Source organism: Hyperoodon ampullatus (assembly GCF_949752795.1).
Source record: "Hyperoodon ampullatus genome assembly, chromosome: 7".
NCBI lineage: Eukaryota > Metazoa > Chordata > Mammalia > Artiodactyla > Ziphiidae > Hyperoodon > Hyperoodon ampullatus.
The window spans coordinates 89,167,195-89,188,060 of NC_136920.1; the positions used below are offsets into that span (position 1 = coordinate 89,167,195).

At 47.1% G+C, this 20,866-nt stretch overlaps 1 protein-coding gene across 2 annotated transcripts in view; it reads right to left on the reverse strand.

Moving 5' to 3' along the window:
• DCPS (decapping enzyme, scavenger) overlaps positions 1-14,249 on the reverse strand; it is a gene marked incomplete at its 5' end in the record, with an annotated part of 36,299 nt that extends 22,050 nt beyond the window's left edge. The window contains 2 exons of one of the 2 annotated variants that reach the window (XM_079709543.1): positions 12,479-12,653; positions 14,049-14,249. In XM_079709543.1, coding sequence (XP_079565669.1) covers positions 12,479-12,653; positions 14,049-14,249 — 376 coding nt within the window. Of the gene's footprint in view, positions 1-12,478; positions 12,654-14,009 lie in introns of both variants that reach the window. The other variant, XM_079709542.1, reaches the window with a different exon arrangement.
• Between the last annotated feature and the right edge of the window lie 6,617 nt (positions 14,250-20,866).

A 20,866-nucleotide genomic window follows, 5' to 3' on the forward strand; every position in this document is an offset into this window, starting at 1 on the left:
GGACTTCTCCCCGATGAGGTCATCACTACGGCCCAGCCTGTGGCTTCTGCTCTCCCTCCATTGTCATGAGCTGGTTTCAACTTACCTGACCCAGATGTGCAGGCTCATGGGAGCAGGGGAGAAGCAAGAGCAAAGCGGGAGCGGGCTGGGAGGCCCATCCCACCCTCTGTCCACAGGAGCCAAGCAGACCCCCGGGTGATGGGCTGCCAGACCCAGGCTGGCAGGGCACCCCATCAGAGCACTCCTAGAGAACTTTGGCAAGGGGAGAGGCTGGTGGGGGGGTCTCCCGGGACTTGCGTTTTCTTTCCTCCTCTTGGGGACCTCCCCCGGCCAGACAACACCCTCCCCAGCCCTGGTGTCACAGAGACCAGAGAGCGGGGCCGGAGGCTGGAAGAGGAGGCCCGGGGCGGGGCGTCCATTGTCCCACGCTGCAGGACGCTGAAAGTACTCAAGTGAGGCCTGAAAAGACCTCCAGATCAAGGATAAACAGGGCTGAAGGGTGTGGTCGGGATCCTACTGGAAAGAAGCTTCAGCCGCCCCACAGCTAATTACCTGTCTCAAGGAAAGCACAGAGATGCCCCTGGAGACAGAGGAGAGGCAGACGCTGATTTTAGCAAGACCCTGGCTCCGGCAGGCTCCTCCGCGCCCCCTCTCCTTGGTCCTCCGAGGCCCAGGAGGGTCAGGAGAGGGTCTGACAGGACCTGACCTGACGGCCCAGCCACAAATTCAGTGACTCTGAATGCAGCCCCAGGGGTTACATCCTTTAGGGATGGGAACTGCTGTGGCAGGACGGCTGCAGGGCGCACAGCACTCCACGGAGTTGCATCTGAACAGAAGGATGAGAGCCGATATCTAACGAGATAACGGAGCTGCCATCGACAGTCCTGGCGAGACCCTAACCCCACACACGGGAAGAAACTGTTCTGGGGCCCAGCGGACCAGACTCGAAGAGCTGTTGGACTGACACTCAGGAGTCCCAGAAGACGGCCTCAATCTCAACTTCCGGTCTAAAGGCATCTCCTTACTTCACTCTGAAAGGGGCAGAGGTGCCAAGTCTCAGGGCACCTGCGTGTGCTGGCGAGAGGGTGGAGGGCACAGGACACCCGCCTCCCGGGAGCCCCGACTACCGGAATTCTAGGCCTTCGCTCACGGATCAGAACCAGGCCGCCCAGGCTGAAGTGGAACCAGCGAACGCATGGGTGATCCGCCCTCGCTCACTGGTCCCGAGTAAGCTGACTGTCTGCTGACTCGAGCCTTAAGACTGCCGCAGAGTCTTGGTGCCTTGCCCCATTTGAGAGAGCGAGAGAGCGCGTGGTGGCCACATTTCAGGAGCTCAGGATCTAGCCACTTCTAAACAGGCTCTGAACGCAACAGCTTTTCCCAGCCTCGTGGAAGCCACAAGTCTAAACAGAGGACTGAACAGAGGCCTCTGCTGCCAGCTGGTGAAGGAGGAGATGGAGGCACGGAGGGGGCCGCGCCCGAGGGCTCTCGGAGCGGAGCTGGCAGGGGAGGGCAAGCGGGGCCCGTCAGACAGCTGAGAGGGAGGCAGAACCCGGATTCTGGGACGAGGATCTTACTCTGGTGGTAGGGACCTTTCCATCTTGAAGTCTCTGCTTGTTGTTATTCCACTGTCCCTCTAAGCCCCAGAGAGGGCCCTGGCTTGCTGGTGTCAGAAGCTCTGGAGCACCCAGGGAGAAAGGTAGACAGAAATCTGCCATCTTTCGGTGGCCTCTGCTGATGAAGAGAGACTCCTGTGGGCTGGCCCGCCTTTCCCCTGCCCCATTAAAGAAGCCCCATTTCAAAGCCCAGCTAGCTGAGTCCGCTCCGCAGCTCTGTTCACACCGCTGTCCTCACCGGGAACAACCTTCTGCCTTCACGTCTCCAGGCGTGGGAGGAGCTAACTGTGCACGGCCCACCCCGCCAGCTCCCAGCATCACCCCTCCGTGGCCACACACTCTTGACCAGCGTCTCCCAGGTATGTCTCTGCAGTTAAGTGTAAATCTCCAGAGTTTGAGGTCTGCATATTTGGGGGTACGCGGTACTTGCTGATGAACTGACAAGCCCCATACAATGACGGTCATTCAGGCTGTGAAGTAAGGACACAGTCAGAGGCCCCAGTCCAGGCTAATCTTTTCTTCTGCTTCTTTGTTTGGTTTGTTTGGGGGTGAGGTTAACGTCCTAAAAAATCTCTAATGGAGCATCACATGATTATATTCTCCAATAATTCAGAAGTCTAACCCCTAATCCTTTGCATTGACATAAACACCAATAATAGTTCGGTGCTCATTACTCCAGTCTCTTCTTGAATGAATTTACATATACATGAACACATGTACATAGAGGTCTATTTTTTAAGCACCAGAGGGCTGAGTCTTTAGGGATTATCTGTGACCTCAGCAATCTCCCATGACAGTCCATACAGACCTCCTCCCTCCTTTGTAACAATCACCTTGTAGCCTAGGCTGCGTACGCACCATGCCTATTAACCCTTCACACACACAGGGTCATTTAGGTTGGTTTTGGTTTTATTTTTCATTTTTTCTATCACAAATGATGCTGCAGTGGACATTCTGGCCCCTCTTTGTGACGTGTATGAGTGACTGTCTAAGTCAGACACCTAGAAGTAGAAACGCTAGGTCAGAGGGACACAGGTTTCAATATCTTATGGATCTGGCCATGTCTGACACCCCACCTACTGTGCATGAGCACCTAGGACTTGCTCTGTGCAAGGGAGTTTGGGAGAAACAAGGTGTCTGTCTCAGCTCACCAACACTGGCTCCACCTGGGCATGGTCTCAATGGGGTAACTTCCCTATGGCCTAAAGCTCCCTACACCTACAGAGCCCCATCCGACATATTGAGACACATGTGGAAGGTCCCCATCTCCTATTTAAAAGTGACTCTCAGGCCGTTTTAAAAACCCACTGCAATGGCAGTAATGACATACAAATAGGAACAAACCCGTAACAGTGACAGGAACAAGAGCAGGGAGGCAGCAGAGGATAAGAGACCGCAATTCATTTTCCGAAGTCAGGAAGTGGAAGGTAGGATGTGAGTGGATGAGACCGCACTGAAGGAAGCTGAAGCCTGGAGCATCCAATGGGCTACACGGAGGTGACTGCCAGCCTCACCACAGGAACCAGAAGAGGATGTGGGCTCTAAACAAGCAGGGACAGAGGACAGGATGGGAAACGACGCTGGAGACTAGGACCAACTAAAGGGCCCCCTCTAGAGAAGAGCTGTACCAACTGGCTCCATCCACTGCCCGCCTTCATCCTAGGGGCAGGCACTTAATGCAGATGAAAACAGAGAAATGTGCTCCAAAGATATTAACCCTTGGGAGCAGGGGTAGGAAAACTCTTCTTAGTTTTCTTTTCTTTTTTTTTTTTAACAACTCTTGAAAAATGTAAAAACCATTCTTATCTCATGGGCCATACAAAAGGAAGCAGGCCAGATTTGGCCCATGAGCTATGCTGGACAAGAGAGCATGCAGGCTCCAGAGCACACACTGCTCAAACCGCACACTCAGGCAAGGCCAGACGGCCGACAAGCCCCACTCCCCGTCTGCACAGCACTGGGCAGCTACCCACCCAAGAGGGGCCTATTGTGGAAACAGACTTACCTATCAGCTCACTAGACTATCAGCCTGGTTCTTCATTGTTAAATACAAATGAAGTAGGAATTCCCTGGCGGTCCAGTGGTTAGGACTCTGTGCTTTTGCTGCGGAGGGCCCAGGTTCGATTCCTGGTCGGGGAACTAAGATCCCACAAGCCGCATGGTATGGCCAAAAAAATTTTTTTAAATAAAATAAATACAAATAAACTAACATTCACCAGACACTGAGGGAAAAACAGCTGAGGGAAAAAAGAACGACCAAAATAAACAACCAGAACCAGATCCCAGAGGAAACAGGATCATTTAAGGGTCAGGAGATAATTTTTAAAACAATTCTAATTAGTGTGTCAGAGAAAGTCAACCCAATTTGGCCTCTGTGAAGCAAGAGCAAGACGCTGTGAAAATGAAATAATCAGAGGAGAAGAAAGAAGATTAAAATGGTGGCTCCCAAAGGAAAACCTTCTCTAGGAGGTCTGGAGGATAACATCAAGACCATCTACCAGTCTACAGAAAGAAAAGACAGGTGGGAAAAGGAAGAGAACAGAAAGAGCACATGGGACTGAAACCGTGCACCTCAGACTGGGACTTGAACCCACGTGGCCAGGACCTGAACCTGGCCAAGACCCTGATTGGGACTTGAACCCACACGACTGGAACTGGAACCCGGCCAAAACTCACAGTCTTCCAACTGAGATCACACACCTGGTTTCAGGACTTAATGAAGCTCAGGTTCTTGATGTCTCATTGCAGAAAGAATTCAGGGAGAGACAAAGTGATAGGTAAGAAGTGGATTTATTTAGAGAGAAACATACTCCACAGAGCATGGGCCATCTCAGAAGGCGAGAAAGGCACGACGGTATGGAGTTGTCCGTTTTTATAGGGGTGGGTAATTTCATAGGCTAATGAGTGGGAGGAGTATTCCAGCTATTTCAGGAAGGGGCGGGGATTTCCAGGAATAGGGCCACCATCCACTTTTTGATCCTTATGGATCCTTGGAACTGTCATGGCGCCTGTGGGTGTGCCATTTAGCTTGCTGATGTGTTACAGTGAGGCTCAAGGTCTAATGGAAGTTGACTTGTCCGCCATCTTGGACCCATTTGGTTCTAATCAGTTTATGTCATGTCCTCTGGCTATATCATTCTTTCAAAGGCTGTGCCCTGCACCCTTCCCTCCTGTTTCAGGACCAATCTAGGAAGTCTAACAACTAATAGGATTTCCAGTAAGAGGAAATAAAGGAAACAGAGAGAAGGAAATGATCAAAGAAATAATAGAAAAAATATTCAGAGTGAAAGGCTAACATAAGACTTTAAATTGAAAGGGTCCAAAAGTACCCAGCTGAGTGAATGAAAAAAAAAAAAAATCCAACCTAGACACAGCATTACAAAACCCCACTAAAGATAGAAGACATCTTATATGCTTCCAGAGAAGGAAACTAACAGAGCAAACAAATGACAACAAAAAGCGAAGTGAGCTACAGAGAAATGAGAATTAAACTGGCATTGGATATCTTATTAGCAACAATGCTTTATTTAAGTCAAGAGATCAATGCCTTTAGTATTCGGAGGAGAAATAAATTTAAATTCTGTATTCAGTCAAATCATAAATTAAAAGTGAGGGCAGGGACTTCCCTGGTGGTTCACTGGTTAGGACTCTGCACTCTCACTGCCAAGGGCCTCGGTTCAACCCCTGGTTGGGGAACTAAGATCCCACAAGCCACGTGGTGTGGCCAAAAAAAAAAAAAAGTGAGGGCAAAACAAAAGATTCAAAGTTTTCCTCTCATTTACTCTTTCTGAGGAAGTACTTAAGAATGTACTTCAGCTAAACAAGAGTAAAACAAGAAAGAAAAAGACACAGCATCCAGAAGACAGTGGATCTAACCCAGGAAAGCAGCTGTGGAAGGGAAGTCTGTCGAGAGCTCAAGGCACGCCTCAATAATCAGCTCTCCAGATTGGAGAGAAAAGAGAAGAGCATTTTGGAAACAGTGTTTCCAGAAGGAAGGAAGGAAATACATAACTAATTATTAAAGTAAATGACCAGGTAATTTCAAAAACAGAGTACAGGTCCTCCTCACCTTATGATGAGGTTACATGCAGATAAACCCATCCTAAGTCGAAAATGCATTTACTACACCTAACCTACACCATACCTCAGTCTAGCCTACCCTGAACGTGCTCAGAACACTAACATTAGCCTACAGCTGGGCACCACCATCTAACACAAAGCCTATTTTATAATAAAGTGTCGCTATCTCACGTAATTGAATACTGTACTGAATGTGAAAAACAGAATGGCTGTCCGGGTACAGAATGGTTGTAAGTGGTTTGCTCTCGTGACCTCGGGGCTGCCTAGGAGCTGTGAAATACAAGTACAGTACAGCTGACAGAGAAGCTGGGGGACAGCAAAGGACAGAAGAGGTGCTGGGAAGGGAAGGCCAGAGGCTTCTCACTGATACTCTCCCCCAGCAGAGTGATACAACCTACAGTACATGGAATAAGGACCAAAGATTTCGATATATTTAGGATTCCAAAGGCAATTAAGAAAAAAACCCTGGAAGTAATAATATAAACAGCAAAAACTGGGAGGAGGAGGAGGGAGGGAGGGTGAGGAAAATGTAAAGGAGCTAAGACTTTCATCTTCCACTGTGGGAAATTGATGTCAAAATTGATAAATCAAGAAAGAGTTGCATAAGCATATTACTCAGTTAAGTGTCTAGAAGAAATCACCAGAAGCACTAACCCCAGAAGTTGTCTTAATGGTAGTTACTTCTGGAAGGCAGAACCAGGCTGGGTCAGAGTGGTACCAGAGCCTGTCTCTACCCAGATAAGCCTCCGTGCTATTTGATTATCTGACCGTGTGACTGCAGGACTTTGAAAAATGCCCCAGCCTACCCCAGACATTCTTATTCAGTAGGTCCAGACTCTGTGTTCAAGAAAGCTCCTCAAGCAATTCTGACGACTAACCTCTGCATCCCATTCAGAGCTGAGAAATGATGATTTTATGACCTCATCTGATACCGAAGACCCCTGAGGTAGGCTAGTCAGCTACTCGATTCCTCATTTCTCATTTAGAGAAACTGAGTCTCAGAGCAATTCCGTGATGTGGCCCTGAGCCTGGGGTATTTCTCGTGTTGGATGATGCTGGCGCCCTTCCCCACCCTGCTCTGGTGCAGTCCTGGCCAAGACCTGTCTGGCAAGGCTTCCCCTGCTGGTCACGGTTCAAACTGCACTTGTCCTTCAGCTCAGCTGTGCCGGGAGGGCTGCGGAGGACACCCGAGGGGACGGGGTGAGAGGCCTGTGCCAGTCTGTGCTGAAGCGGAGCCACGGAGCCTGGTACCGGCCCTGTCCTCCAGTCGTTGGAGGAGGCCACATGCCACCCTCCTCTGCCCGCTGGCACTGTCCCGAGTGGGCACCGCACAGCACAGGGCTCCCTCGTCCGCAGAAGGCAGAACACAAACAAAAGTCTGCTAGTGCCCCAGACCCAGAGGAAGGCAGGAAGCCTTAATCACACACTTTTACTTGCAGCAACAGTGACTAGAAGCCAAACTTGAGAATGAGGGCAGAGCCCTATAATGCACGTGGGGAATATTCTTAGTTCTTCCAAGGACTTGCCAGTTTTTCTTAATTTTTAATTGGGAAATATACTGTAAATATTAAATGTTTGTGTGTATATATAACACACATATATATGTATATATATACACACACACATTTTACATACACACATATATACACATATATACACACACATATGTACATAAATATAAAATATATACTGTTTAAAGACCTAAAATAAAAGAACATCCATGCATGGAGCACACAGCCCAAGAAACAAATATTACCCGAAGTCTCTGCCCTGCCCCGCCAGGGATAATCACTTTGCTGAATTAGGGGTTAATCATTTCATTTTTTGTCTTCCTAGTCTTATGAGGCATGAATGCATCCCCAAGCAGTGTATTGTTTAGTTCTGCTTGTTTTTCAACGTGATCTAATCGGAATCAAGGAATCACAGGGTGAGTATTTTGTCTTGCTTTTCCGGCTCTATGCGTGTAGAGCCTTCCTTCCTGACATGTGTAGCTGGGTGGAGAAGTAGTCCAGTGCAGGATTTACTTACCTACTCTTATTGTTAGTTGTTATCTGGACTGTTTCTAGTTTTTTCTATGCTGCCAGGAAAACTCTAATGGGAGTGGCTGGCCTTTTAAAATGCCTCTCCTCTAGAGCCCCAGGTTTTGCCTCAGTACAGAATACAGGGCCTGTAGCTAGAGTTCTGGGAGTTCCCTGCAACCACGAGAAGATGGGATTCCCAGGGGTCCCTCTGCTCCCTGGCCCGGCCTCACTCACACACAGAAGCCTTCTGCTCTGAACCTGAGATTCCCCACCCCTGCTCTAACAGCAGGGAAAACAATGGCCTTTTTAGAGGCAGTCGGGATTTCTGAGTCACACCCCTCTCCCTCTATCTGCCCCCTTCTTCCCCAGGTAAGAGAACAGAGTTCTCAATGAAAGGGCTCCATTGATGGGCCACAGGGCGTGAAAGCCTGAGAGCCTGAGCAGGAGGGGACCAGGCTCTGCCCTGCCATCTGGCCCACACGGTCCTCGCATTTGCCACATGGCTACAGGGGGAACAAAGGAAACCAGACCGTGGTCAGGGCGAGGCATGTTTCCCTCCAGTTACATATATTGTTCCATTTAAGGCTCATATAATTTGAAAGGTGGAAGAACAACAACAAAAGATGACTAATACTTCTGAGTACACACCACATGCCACTGTGCTAAGTGCTTTAGATACCTCATCCCAGTGGGTCATAACCCATGAAGGTGGTGAGGAAATTAATTTAGGAGGTTAAGACCAGCATCTAAACAAAAAGAAACAGAAAAGACTGGAATGAAGATGAGAATACCAGAGCATGTCCCATAGACTAAGGGTAAGTACTGTTTTGTGAATTCTTTCTGTACCTTATATTCACATATATTTATCTATCTGTACTGGGTCACAATGTAAACTATATCTGTATCTCTCACTGTGGATAGAGGCTAAACAATCTTAAAACACCCTTTCTTGTCTCATTTATTTCATAACCCTCCTGACGTAGGTTCAGTTACTAACCTAATTTAACAAGGAAATAACTGCAGCTACTTCCTCAGCTTCATCTGGGCCACACAGCTCAGTCACCAACCACCCACCAGCCTCGCTGCTCTGTTTCTCTTTCCTCCCCCAGAACACGTGCTGCAGCCTCAGCCCAGGGCATTCTCCCCGCCCCTCTCACCAGCTCTTTGCACAGCTGGTCCCTTTCCATCCTTCAGGCCTCAGCTTGGGGGTTGTGTCCACAGAGCCCTGGTCCCCAGCCCGAGCAGCCCCTCTCCTGTTCACGGCCGTGTCGATGTATCTCCTTGTTGCCGTCTGCCTTCCCCACTACAACCCCAAAGGAGGTAACGTCTGACGCCCTCGCCTGTGTGTACCTGGCAGCAGGCACTCCCTAATCTGTTGGTTGAATACAGACACTCAAGTTCCCACAATTGGTAAATGGCAAAGCCAGGATCCCAGCTGGGGGAGGCCGGACCCCTTGACCCCTGCACTATATATGAAAACTACGAAACAGCACCAGTAAGTGTTAGCGCTTGGTTGGGTTGGACTCCAACGCCTGTGCTCTATTAGGTCAACGGGGTAGGAGGGCCATGAGGGCCTCGCTGAACAGCCTTTTGTGGTCGGCTGAGGACTTGGAAGGGGTAAGTGGGGAGACAGCAAAACCTCAGGCTAGAAGAGAAGAAGTCTGCCAAAGAACAGAGAAATACCAGAAGAAGTCATCAGAGCAGCCAGCTGAGAAATGAACTAGTGACTGGGATTGGAGAGGTGGGGCCAAGAAGCCTGAGGACCAAGGCCAAAGGAATACCCTGGCCGTGCTGCCACCTCGTGGCTGTGGAATGCTTGGCCCACAGGAAAAAAAAGAGAGGTGGGCTGGTCTGTGGGTTCATTCTTCAGGGGTCATTTACTGAACACCTGATGTGGGCCTGGCTGCTGGGGCCTGGAAATGAGTTTGACACGGCTGCAACGTCCAAGGACCACCGTTCCCTACATCCGGGCAGTGACCCAACCCTGAGAGGTTTACTTCCCCCTTTTCACAGTAGCTTGTGGGGTGCCCCCTCCCCAAAACAAGACTGAGAGGGCAGAGATGGCCTCTCATTCATCTCTGAAGCTCCAGCACCCAGCACAGGGTCCAGCACATCAGAACAGTCACAGTGGCTACAATTTAATATGTGCTAAGTGCTTATAAAGACAGCGCATCAGTTCTCACATTTTACCTCTGAGGTACCTACGAGACCACCAAATGGAGATGTCAAGTCAGTGTTTATTTCATTATGAGCCTGGGGTTCTCGGAGAGTTCAGAGATGGAGAAATAAATGTGAACATCACCCACAGATGTGTTCAAAGACCAGGACCTCTCAACGAGTTTTGTGTGCATGTGACTCACCTGGGGTTTTTGCTAAAATGCATATTCTGATTCTGCGGTCCGGAGCGGGCTCTGACAGTCTGCATTTCTAACAAGCTCTCAGGTGATACCAATGTTGCTGGTCCACAGACCACACTTTGAGTGGGAAAAATCTGGAACAGAAGTTGACAAACTATGGCCAGAAGGTTAAATCCAGCCTATGGCCTGTTTTCCTACATCCAGCAAGATAAGAGCAGTACTTTTATTTTTAAAAAGGTTAAAAAAGGGGCTTCCCTGGTGGCGCAGTGGTTGAGAGTCCGTCTGCCGATGCAGGGGACACGGGTTCGTGCCCCAGTCCGGGAAGATCCCACATGCCGCGGAGCAGCTGGGCCCGTGAGCCATGGCCGCTGAGCCTGTGCGTCCGGAGCCTGTGCTCCGCAACAGGAGAGGCCACAACAGTGAGAGGCCCGCGTACCACAAAAAAACAAAACAAAACAAAACAAAAAACAGGTTAAAAAAGAAAAGAATATGTGACAGAGACCACTAGTGGCTCACAAAGCCTAATATATTTATCTCTGTTCCTTGACGGAAAAGGTCTGCCAACCCCTGATCTGGTATGTCATCCAGGGACAGGAGGCACAGCGAAATGAGAGAGGGATGAGGGTGGAGCCCTGAGCCAGACGGTTATGACTTCCAAGTTGCCGTGCCTAGTTTCAGTAGGAAAAATAAGAGTAGAATGCACTGTTTGTGTGCTTATACTAAAAAGACAGTGAGCCCTGGAAAAGATGAGCTAAAACCTGAGGCTCCCAGGTAGGAGTGTGCAGCACTGGGGAAGAGGTGTAGACATCTTCGGGGCTGAATGGGGACGAACACCTATCATCTTGATAATCCACTGCCTCTTTCAGTGCTTATCCTGGAAAAAAATGACAAAAATAGAAAGACGGGGCAGTAGCCACCACCAACTGTGTGCAGCACCACAGAAGTACATGTGCTGAAAAAAATAATATGAAAGGGAGTTCTACAAGGTTGCTCTGTGGAGCAAAACCTTCTGAATTTTGGATGAGGGTGGGGAGGGTGGAGAGAGAAAAGGGTAAGGCAAGGGCAAGGGGTGCAGCAGAATAACGGCCCCAGAGCCTGTAGTTTGGGGGCTGCCCCACATCGTGTTTGACTATAGCGTTTGGCTACTGTCATGCTTCTGCCACGCTGTGTTGACGACTATGTCTGCTTAAATGTCAGCGCCTGAGAAAGCAAATACAGCCGTCCATTTCCGTCAACAGGAACCAATCAATCTGGCCCTCTTTCAACAAAGGACCGGGCTCTTTTGCTTCCAGCCGTGAAAAGTTTGCTTGTCTCACATCAAGCATTCACATATATTTCCGAAGGCCAACAAGAGAACCCTTTCTCGGGGGTGCAGAAAAGACTAAGTCTATCCAAAAGACCGTGGCAGGATATCTGTAAAGCCAAACTGTTCTTAAATGCTGGAGGACAAATAAAGACAGAAGGATATTATAAAACTGTCCTGGGCACATCCCAGAATTTCCTGGTTGGAAGGAACCTTCAAGGTCAACCAGGCTGCCTCACGCTTCCCACGAAGCTGCCTCCTGAATCGAACCGTCCAAAGGAGAAAAGCTCACATCACGTCTGGCTTTAGGCATGGAATATTCTTCTTCTTCCTCTTCTTAATAAATTAAAAAATACTTGCGATCAAAACCAAATCACTGCCTTTTAACCCACAAACTCCTGCCCTTCTCAAGTCCTTCCTCAATCACACTGTCTCCCCCCTAGAAAGTGAGTTCCTTCAGGGAACTAACTGATCTTGCGGCACCCAGCACACTGCTCATTCCACAGCTACGCGGTGAGCAAGTCCTCGGTTGACTAAAGATCTCAGTTTTTCTGCCACCTTTTTGCTGTGTGATCTTAGACAACTTCCTTAACCTTCCCAAATTGCATTTTCCTCACATGTAAAGTCCTATCACAATGGGGCTATTCTGAAGATTAACTACAATGACACATGTAGAATACTTAGAATGGTGGCTAGCACAACAGTAAGGGTTTAATAAGTGCTGACAATCATTATTATTCAATTAGCAGATGAAACTGTTCTATCCTATGAATCACACTCCCACCCCAAAACACATCACACCAGAACTGGGTTTCTCAACCTCGGCACCATTGCCTTTTCTTTGTTGTGGAGGCCCATCCTGTGTTTTGTAGGATATTTAGCAGCATCTCTGGTCTCCACCTTCTAGGTAGCAGCAGCACCCCACCTCCCCAGGTCTGACAGCCAAAAATGTCTTCAGAGATTGCTAAATGTCCCCTTCTTCCTCCACAGGGAACCACTGCACTAGAATATGCAAATCAGTTGTGGAGTGGTCACCACACCCCCTAATTCCCCACCATCCCACTCTCCCCACAGGCAGCCACCTCCACCCCACGTGCTCACCACTCAGTTGCCTTGGAGGGAACAGGTGATAGGTGCTGTAGATATCATTGGAGAACTGCAGCTGGAGCTCAGGGCTACCCTTCAGGAGCTGGGCAACGTGGTCCACCTGAAATGGTGTCTTCTCCAGGATCACAATGGCATCCTCTCCGTCCCCATCCCCAGAAGCCTCATTAACCTGTGGGTGAGACACCATCAGTGGGCCCAGGGGCAGAACCACAGGTGAGGCCTGGAGAGTAAAGGTAAAAGATGTAAAAGCTCCCAGGGCCTCTGCAATCCCAACACCTGGGATTTCCTTCCCTGCAGTCCTCCCTCTGCGGAAGTCTAGCCGATGGCACCCATGTTTCTTCTCCCAGAGAAGGCATCTCATCAACCCAAATCCTTGTGGCAGCTCTCACATCCTCCTTCTAAAAGATGCAAAACTTCTCAGCTGTCTTCTATTTTAGGCTCACAAGGCCTCTGTCAAATTCTCCCCATTTTACAGATGAAGAAACTGAGGTCCAGAGAAGACTGCTTGCCCAAAGTCACACGAATAGTCAATGTTGAAATAGAAACTAGAATCTGGGTATCCCAACAGGCTTCTAGGTCGAAGGTTCTCATGGCTAAAATCTTCAGCAGGTGCTGCAGACTGAAGACAGGTAGGGGTGAGAGAACCAGACAGAACCTTGTAAAAAACAAGTTGCAGGGACTTCCCTGTCAGTCCAGTGGTTAAGACTCCACGCTTCCAATGCAGTGGGCGTGGGTTCAATCCCTGGTCTGGAAACTAGGATCCAGCACCGCCAAAAAAAAAAAGAGAGAGACACAGAGAGGCATGGAAGCCTCGGCCAGGTCCCCCTGATGCTCTCAAAAGTGAGAGCTCCTGCCAGGAGTTCTGGAGAACCCTTGGACAGCATCCTCACTAGTTCTTGAGGTGGTCTCCAGTCTCTCCTCAGCCCCTGCTGGAAAGCTGAGCACATGGCATTAGAGGCAGCGGTGTCTGCCTACCTGAAGATACTCTGCCCTCCTGAAGACCAAGGATGGTAACTTTCATCACTACGTCCCCTGCACCCAGCTCAGTGCTGGCCTGTCAGTACGTGATATGTGGAAATGAATCACCAATTTCATAAACTGTCTCCTCGGTTGGGGCTGGAGTTCTGTATAGCAAGGATCAGACCTCCCACAGTCTCTATGTCCCTACCTGGGGCCTGGATGAGCAAGGCCGTCCGGCAACACTTGCTGGGTTCCTAGCGTCTTACAGGTTTAATGAATGACTGATGAATACTTAGGGACTTCAACATGTGATTGTGAATCGGCAATACACTCTACAAATGTTAGGGTTTTTTTTTTAGTAAAAGAGGAATTAGGAAAATTAGCCCTACGCGTGTTAATTCCCTTAATTTCACAGGTAGTCTTGCCTCCTCCACGAACTAACCCCCCTGCATTTTAGTGCACTCTGCCTTCCCCGCTCCCCACCGAGGAATGTGCTTGGTATTTTCCGAAGAATCTAAAAACAAGAAGAAAAAAAAATACGCCTCCGAGGCGACGATTGGGTCACTCCTTCCCGCATCCCCTCCCCAGGGCTGCCTAATGGTACCTTCCCGTGTAGGAAAATGATTTTGTCCCGCGCAGACTCCCTCAGCACTTTTTTCACTCTAAAGCCGGAGAAAGGTAAGCGGACAGAGGCAGAGGTACCATTCCCAACGCCCGCTTCTTTCCCCTCTGTGCTGAGCGCCTCCGCCTCCTCGGCATCTACTTCGCGCTTTCTCTTGTTGGGCTGCGGGTCCGCGTCCGCCATGCTGCCCGGCGGCAGGTGTGCGCCTGCGCGAACCCGGCCGCGGCCCCGCCCCTCCCGGCCACCTCCTCCCACCTCCGCCAAGGGGCGGTGACTACAACTCCCGACGTGATCCGCGCCGGAGTCCGCATCCCTTCCGGCCTTAGGGAGCCTCGGAGCGCTGATCACTGGGATCCGCCCGGAACGAGCGTTTTAATTCAAGTTACCTCCCCTTGGTCCCCTGGTGCTAGCCGGCCCGAGTGGAGGCCGGTGCTGAGGGCAGCGAGAAGGCAACAAGTCCCTAAAGAGGCGGGCTAGAGAGGCTGCAGGGGAGAGGGCTGCCCCAGCCTCCCAGGGGCAGGAGCCAAAAGACGCCGTTTGGACTCTGAATGCGTTGACACTTGGGTTGAATGCACATTTTAATCAGAATTACACCCACATTGATTAGCGTGGAAGGGATGTTTCGGAAATAAATCTGTTGAGCCAATCTCCTGAGAAACCTCCGCGCCATGAGAGCGAAGTGGAGGAAGAAGCAAAGGCGCAGGCTCAAGCACAAAAGAAGAAAGATGAGGCAGAGGTTCAAGTAAAATCGTACACCCATGGAGGCCACAGGAGCAGAAACAAGGGAAGCCAGAGGCCAGGGGTGCCGGTAGAAATTGTTGGGCTGCATACCTACGGTCTAGAACTTGTCTCAGTGGATCTGGAACATGTATGCCCATTCTGATTGCCTCGACAACCTTTGAGAGACCCACCTTGCTCACATCAAAACGACCCCTTTTGTTCCTTTGCCCTGGACCTGTGTCACTCTGTACTAGTTCTGTTCTCAGTTGCGGCTGAATGTAATGTGTACAGTAAATCATCTCTTTTGCTCTCTTAGCTGAAGAAAAGAAAAGAAGCATACACTTGGCCCTTGAACAACACGAGTTAGAACTGCAGGGTCTACGTATACTCAGATTTTTTTTTTAAATAGTAAATACTGCATTACTACGTGAATCCACAGATACGGGTCCAGAGGGTCAACTGTAGAGTTGTAGCTGGTTTTCTACTGCACTGAGGGTCGGCGCCTTTAAGCCCCACATTGTTGGAGGACCAACTGTATAATTCTGATTAGAATATGCATAAGGTCAGAATTCTACTCATAAGAGGGCCTGGCTCAAGGAAAAGATGAGCTCATAGGGAGCCTCAGCCCTCCAGAGGACCTGCTGGAATACCAGACAGCAGAGTGTAAGGGACTTTTACAGCAGTAAATCTTCACTTGGCTTCAGAGGCATTTGTCTGTTGATAATTTTTTAGTTCAGCTTGTTTGGAAACATTAGAAGGCTCTGCACTGTCCTATCCAATAGCAATTAGCCACGTGTAACTTTACATTTAAATTAATTAGAATTAAATGAAATTTAAAATTCAGTTCCTCAGTCATACAACCATGTTTCAAGTGCTTGATAGCCACGTATGGCTCGTATGGCTTGTATGGCTCGTATCACATTGGACAGCACAGATGTGGAACATTTCCATCACCACAGAAAGTTCGACTGGACATTGCTGTATTAGAAGGTTGTTACTGGGAAGCCCTAGTCTATGAGCATCAATCCTTCCATTTTCTTGTGGAATCTCAAAACTTCTCCCTTTTATTTTACTTATTTATTTATTTGTTTGTTTGTTTAGTTTAGTTTAAAGAAGGACTAGACACTTCCACTTCAGGTAGTATGACAGACTAGATATTCTAAAAGCAATCAGCTAAAAACACCTAAACATTCTGGATGCAAAATTTAAAACATCCCTTTGGTTTCATTCCTGCGCTCCCAAGAAAATAAAATTTTCAGAAACAAAAAATGTGGGAGCACAAATCTATAGAATAGTAAGTGGGTATTGAAGCTGAAGTTCTAAGGGTGATGGCTTGTTTCTAGAAATCTAGAGCCTCGGGCTTTAAAATATGATGTTTAAGGTGCAGATCTGGGCTCACGCAAGCGAGGAGTTGGAAGAGAAAACTTCCCAGAGAGCCAAGATCTCTAAAGGGCCCCCACCTGAATGAAAGGGCCAACTACTTAAAAAGTAAAATAAAAGCTGCCCTACTAAAGAAGACAAGATGTTTAGGAAACTTATCTGCCTCAACATCTGGCTCCGGAGGGGAGAAGGAAAAAAAAGACAAAAACCCCTGAAAATTTGTAATCACAGGCCAATCTCCATGCAGGTTTAGAATTCAGATTCATACTGCCTACATGATCCGGGAATTCAAACTGAAAAATCTATTTCAGCCAGTTTTGTATTCTTCACTGTTTATGCCAAATTGACTCCAGAAGAAATGGAAAATCGAAATAGATCTATAACTCTTTAAGACACAGAAATTGCAGTTTTAAATCCGCCCCACTCCCCACCTTGCAAAACATGCTAGGTCCAACTGGATTTACAGATTAGTCTACTAAACATTCAAGGAACAATTAATTCCAAGCTTTAACTCATCAATGAATAGAAAAAAGGGAACACTCCCCAATTATTTTAGAAAGCTGATATAACCTTGGTAACAGAGCCAGAAAAGGATAATACAAGAAAGGATAATTATGGGCCAAACTTACATACGGATATAGATGTAAAATCATAAAGAAAATGTTAGCAATCTGAATCCTGCAATTTAAACAAAGGTAATAATACATCACGATCAAGATAAGTTTACCCCAGGAATATAAGACCAGCTTAAAATTATAAAATCTAATGTTATTCACTGCATTACCATTTAAAAGGGGGAAAAAACATCATTTCAGTAGATGCAGAAATTTTAGAATATATTTCAAACCCATTCAACATAAGTAAAACTCCTAATCAACTAGAAAGAACAGGAAACTTACAGCTTGTTAAAAAATATGTACCAAACCCAAAACGTACAACAGATACCACATATAATGATGAAATGTTTGAAGCATTCCCTGTGAAATCATGATTTAGACAAAGTTGTCACTTTCAATATCTTACTGGTGGTCCTAGGCAGCAGAGAAAGACAAGTTTTTGTTTTGTCTTGCAAATTATATGATTGTCTTTATAGAAACCCAACAAAATCTATAGTCTATGGAATAAATAATTCAGTAGTTTGCTTATATTAAATCAATATGAGGGACTTCCCTGTTGGTCCAGTGGTTAAGACTCCACGCTCCCAATGCAGCGGGCCCTGGTTCAATCCCTGGTTGGGGAACTAGATCCCACATGCATGCCGCAACTAAGAGTTCGCATGCCGCAACTAAAAAAAAAGATCCCGCATGCCGCAACTAAGACCCGGCGCACGTAATGAGAAGCCCACGCACCGCAACGAAGAGCAGCCCTCACTCAGCGCAACTAGCGAAAGCCCGCACACAGCAATGAAGACCCAACGCAGCCAAAAACAAATAAATAAATTTATATATAAAAAAAAGACCCAGTGCAGCCAAAATGAATGAATGAATGAATGAATGAATGAATGAATAAACAAAAATATTTTTTTAATAAAACCTTTTACAGTAGCAACAGAAAATATGACCGTACTAAGGAATAAATCTCATTAAAAATGTGACTGACCAATATGGAAAAGATTTATAAAGTTTTATTGAAATACATTTAAAGACATGGATAAATGGAGACATGCCATTTTTATTAGGTGAAAGATTCAATATCATTAAAACATCTGTCATTTCCAAATTAATCTCTCAACTCAATGTAAGTCCAATAAAAGTATTAACTGGCCTTTTCCTGGAATCTGACAAACTGAATAAACAATTTATATGAAAGAGTAAAGGAACAGGAAGGGTGGAAGTGATTTTCATGATTAAGAGGAATGGGAAGAGCTGACTATTAAGTTATCCAGGTTTACTAACAACAACAGTATGTAAGCCACGCTGCCACTGACACAGGGATACATCAACAGACAAAGGGAGGAGGCTGGAGAACCCAGGAGCAGACCCTCACGTATGACAACTATAACAGCAGTGACATCACAATCAGTAGGGGAAGGATGGACTAGTCAGTAAATAATGGCTATTCAAATGAAAAAAAAAAAGTATCTCTTACTTATAAACCAAGAGCAACAAAAACAAACCCAAACAAAACATCCAGGTGGATTAAAGACCTAAATGTGAAATACTTCCAGAAGAAAATACAGGAGTAGGGAAGATTTCCTAAAGAAGACACAAAAAGCACAGACTACAAAGTAATAGATAAAAGTTTTCACATTAAAAAATAAAGCTTCTGGACTTCCCTGGTGGCGCAGTGGTTGAGAGTCCACCTGCCGATGCAGGGGACACGGGTTCGTGCCCCGGTCCAGGAAGATTCCACATGCCGCGGAGCAGCTGGGCCCGTGAGCCATGGCCGCTGAGCCTGCGCGTCCGGAGCCTGTGCTCCGCAACGGGAGAGGCCACAGCAGTGAGAGGCCCGCGTATCGCAAAAAAAAAAAAAAAAAAAAAAAAGCTTCTGTTCTTTAAAAGATACTGTTATATGGTGGTCATTTCTTTTTAAACTTCTAATAATTTAGAGAGACATACTTAAATATTTAGAATAAAATAATACCTGCGATTTGCTTCACAATGATCTTCGGGTGACTAATGGGTAGGGTTATTATTAATAAAAGCTTATCTCTGAGTTGGTAATTGTTGAAACTGGGTGATAGGTATATGGGGATTCATCAAACTTCCTCCTTCCTTTTAGTGTATGATATATATTTTTTTTACAAAAAAGGCAAAAGGAAAAAAAGAATATTATGACAATGGGATACCAGTGTTCATCCACCAGCTTATTTTTTTTTTGTTTTTTTTTGGTGGTACGTGGGCCTCTCATTGTTATGGCCTCTCCCGTTGCGGAGCACAGACTCCGGACGCGCAGGCCCAGCAGCCATGGCTCACGGGCCCAGCCGCTCCGCGGCATGTGGGATCTTCCCGGACCGGGGCACGAACCTGTGTCCCCTGCATCGGCAGGCGGACTCTCAACCACTGCGCCACCAGGGAAGCCCCACCAGCTTATTAAACACTTAAAAAAACTGACAAGTGTAGGGAATTTCTTGGCAGTCCAGTGGTTAGGACTCGGTGCTCTCACTGCCGGGGCCCGGGTTGAATCCCTGGTCAGGGAACTAAGATTGCACAAGCCGTGCAGCGTGGCAAAAAAATAAAATTGAAAACATCTGATCATTCTAAATGTTAGCAAGATCATGAAAAAGTGGCAACTCTTATGCACAAATGGCAGGAACATAAATTGCACAACCAATTTGGTATCTTCTACCAAGACCGAAGGTGCGCACTCTTCACTACCCAGCTGTTCCCCATCTAGGTTAAATCCTAGAAAATCTTGTTCTTGGAAACATACACAAGAATAAAAATGCTCACAGGCTCACCGTTTTCAACAGCAAAAAAACTGGAAAACACCAAATGTCCACTTGTAAAAACATGTGCAACTGAATCGTGGTATATTTACATAACGGAATGAAAGTGAATTTACTGCAGCTCCATGAATCAACATGGACACATCTTACAAACATGGCAAAAAAAAAAAAGGAATTTGCAGAATATAACACCATTTGTGTAAAACCATGTAAAAGTTAATATATTGTCAGGGATGCATACATATGTAATAAATTTCTAGAGAAAAGCTAAGAATGATAAATTCAAAATTCAGAATAGTGGTTACTTCTGGTGGGAGTAGGGAAGAGAATGTAAGGGCACAAAGGGAGCAACATGGGGATTGCGAGGTTTGGCTTCTAAGCTGGGTGTTGAGTACGTGAGTGTACACTGTATTGTCCTTTAGTCCTTTTGTACGTAATAAGATAATTTGTAATTAAAAATAAAATTTTTTCACAATATATACAAATAGCGAATCATGTACAGTTAAAACTAATATGTTATATGTCAATTATATCTCAATTTAATATATATATATATATATACATTTTTTTCAGTAAAAGGAGGAAATGTGGTGGGGGAAGTGGGAGAAGAGACACAAAAGTACACATCAGGGGAATCATAAATTCATTTCAGTTCAACCACCAAGTTTTACTGAGAACAGATGAATGAAACTCTGCCTGTCCTACAAGGTAGACAATCATCTGCCAGAAGAAATACGCTGATTCCTCTGAGTGCAGAGGTGAAGGAACTACTGTAAAAGCAGGAGTTCTGGCCAGACGCCTGATGAGGCCCCCATATGTCAGCGCATTGGTGGGTGGGCTTTTGATCCCAGCTAAAGGGTCTGAGCTTTCCTTCTCTTCACCCCACCTGCTCCCTCCCCTCTTCTGTCCCCTCTTCAGACTCCTTTCTAGGTGTGAGTCTTTAATGACAGGCATGCAGTGAAAACAAATACAGGACAGTATTTGCCCAGTAGACGTGCTGAGGGCATATTCCACGCAGCTTTCGGAAGTGTTCTCTCCTGACACCTGTTTAGGGCTTCCCCAGGCAACTGGGAAAACCACCCAGCTGAGGCGAGCAGTCCAGGCTTCCAGCTCCTTACTCAGGTAAGTCACCTCTTCAGGAGGAAGGCACCTAGACACCAGTGCCCGATTCCAGGGGAAGAAGACATAGGCACGATGTGCCAGGCTTCACGTCCAGTCACGCAGGAGGCAACACGTGGGTGATGTCTTGGTATCACACTTCCTTCCACCTCCACTTTCTGGCTTCCCCAGGCCTTCCTGGGGGAGTCCCCAG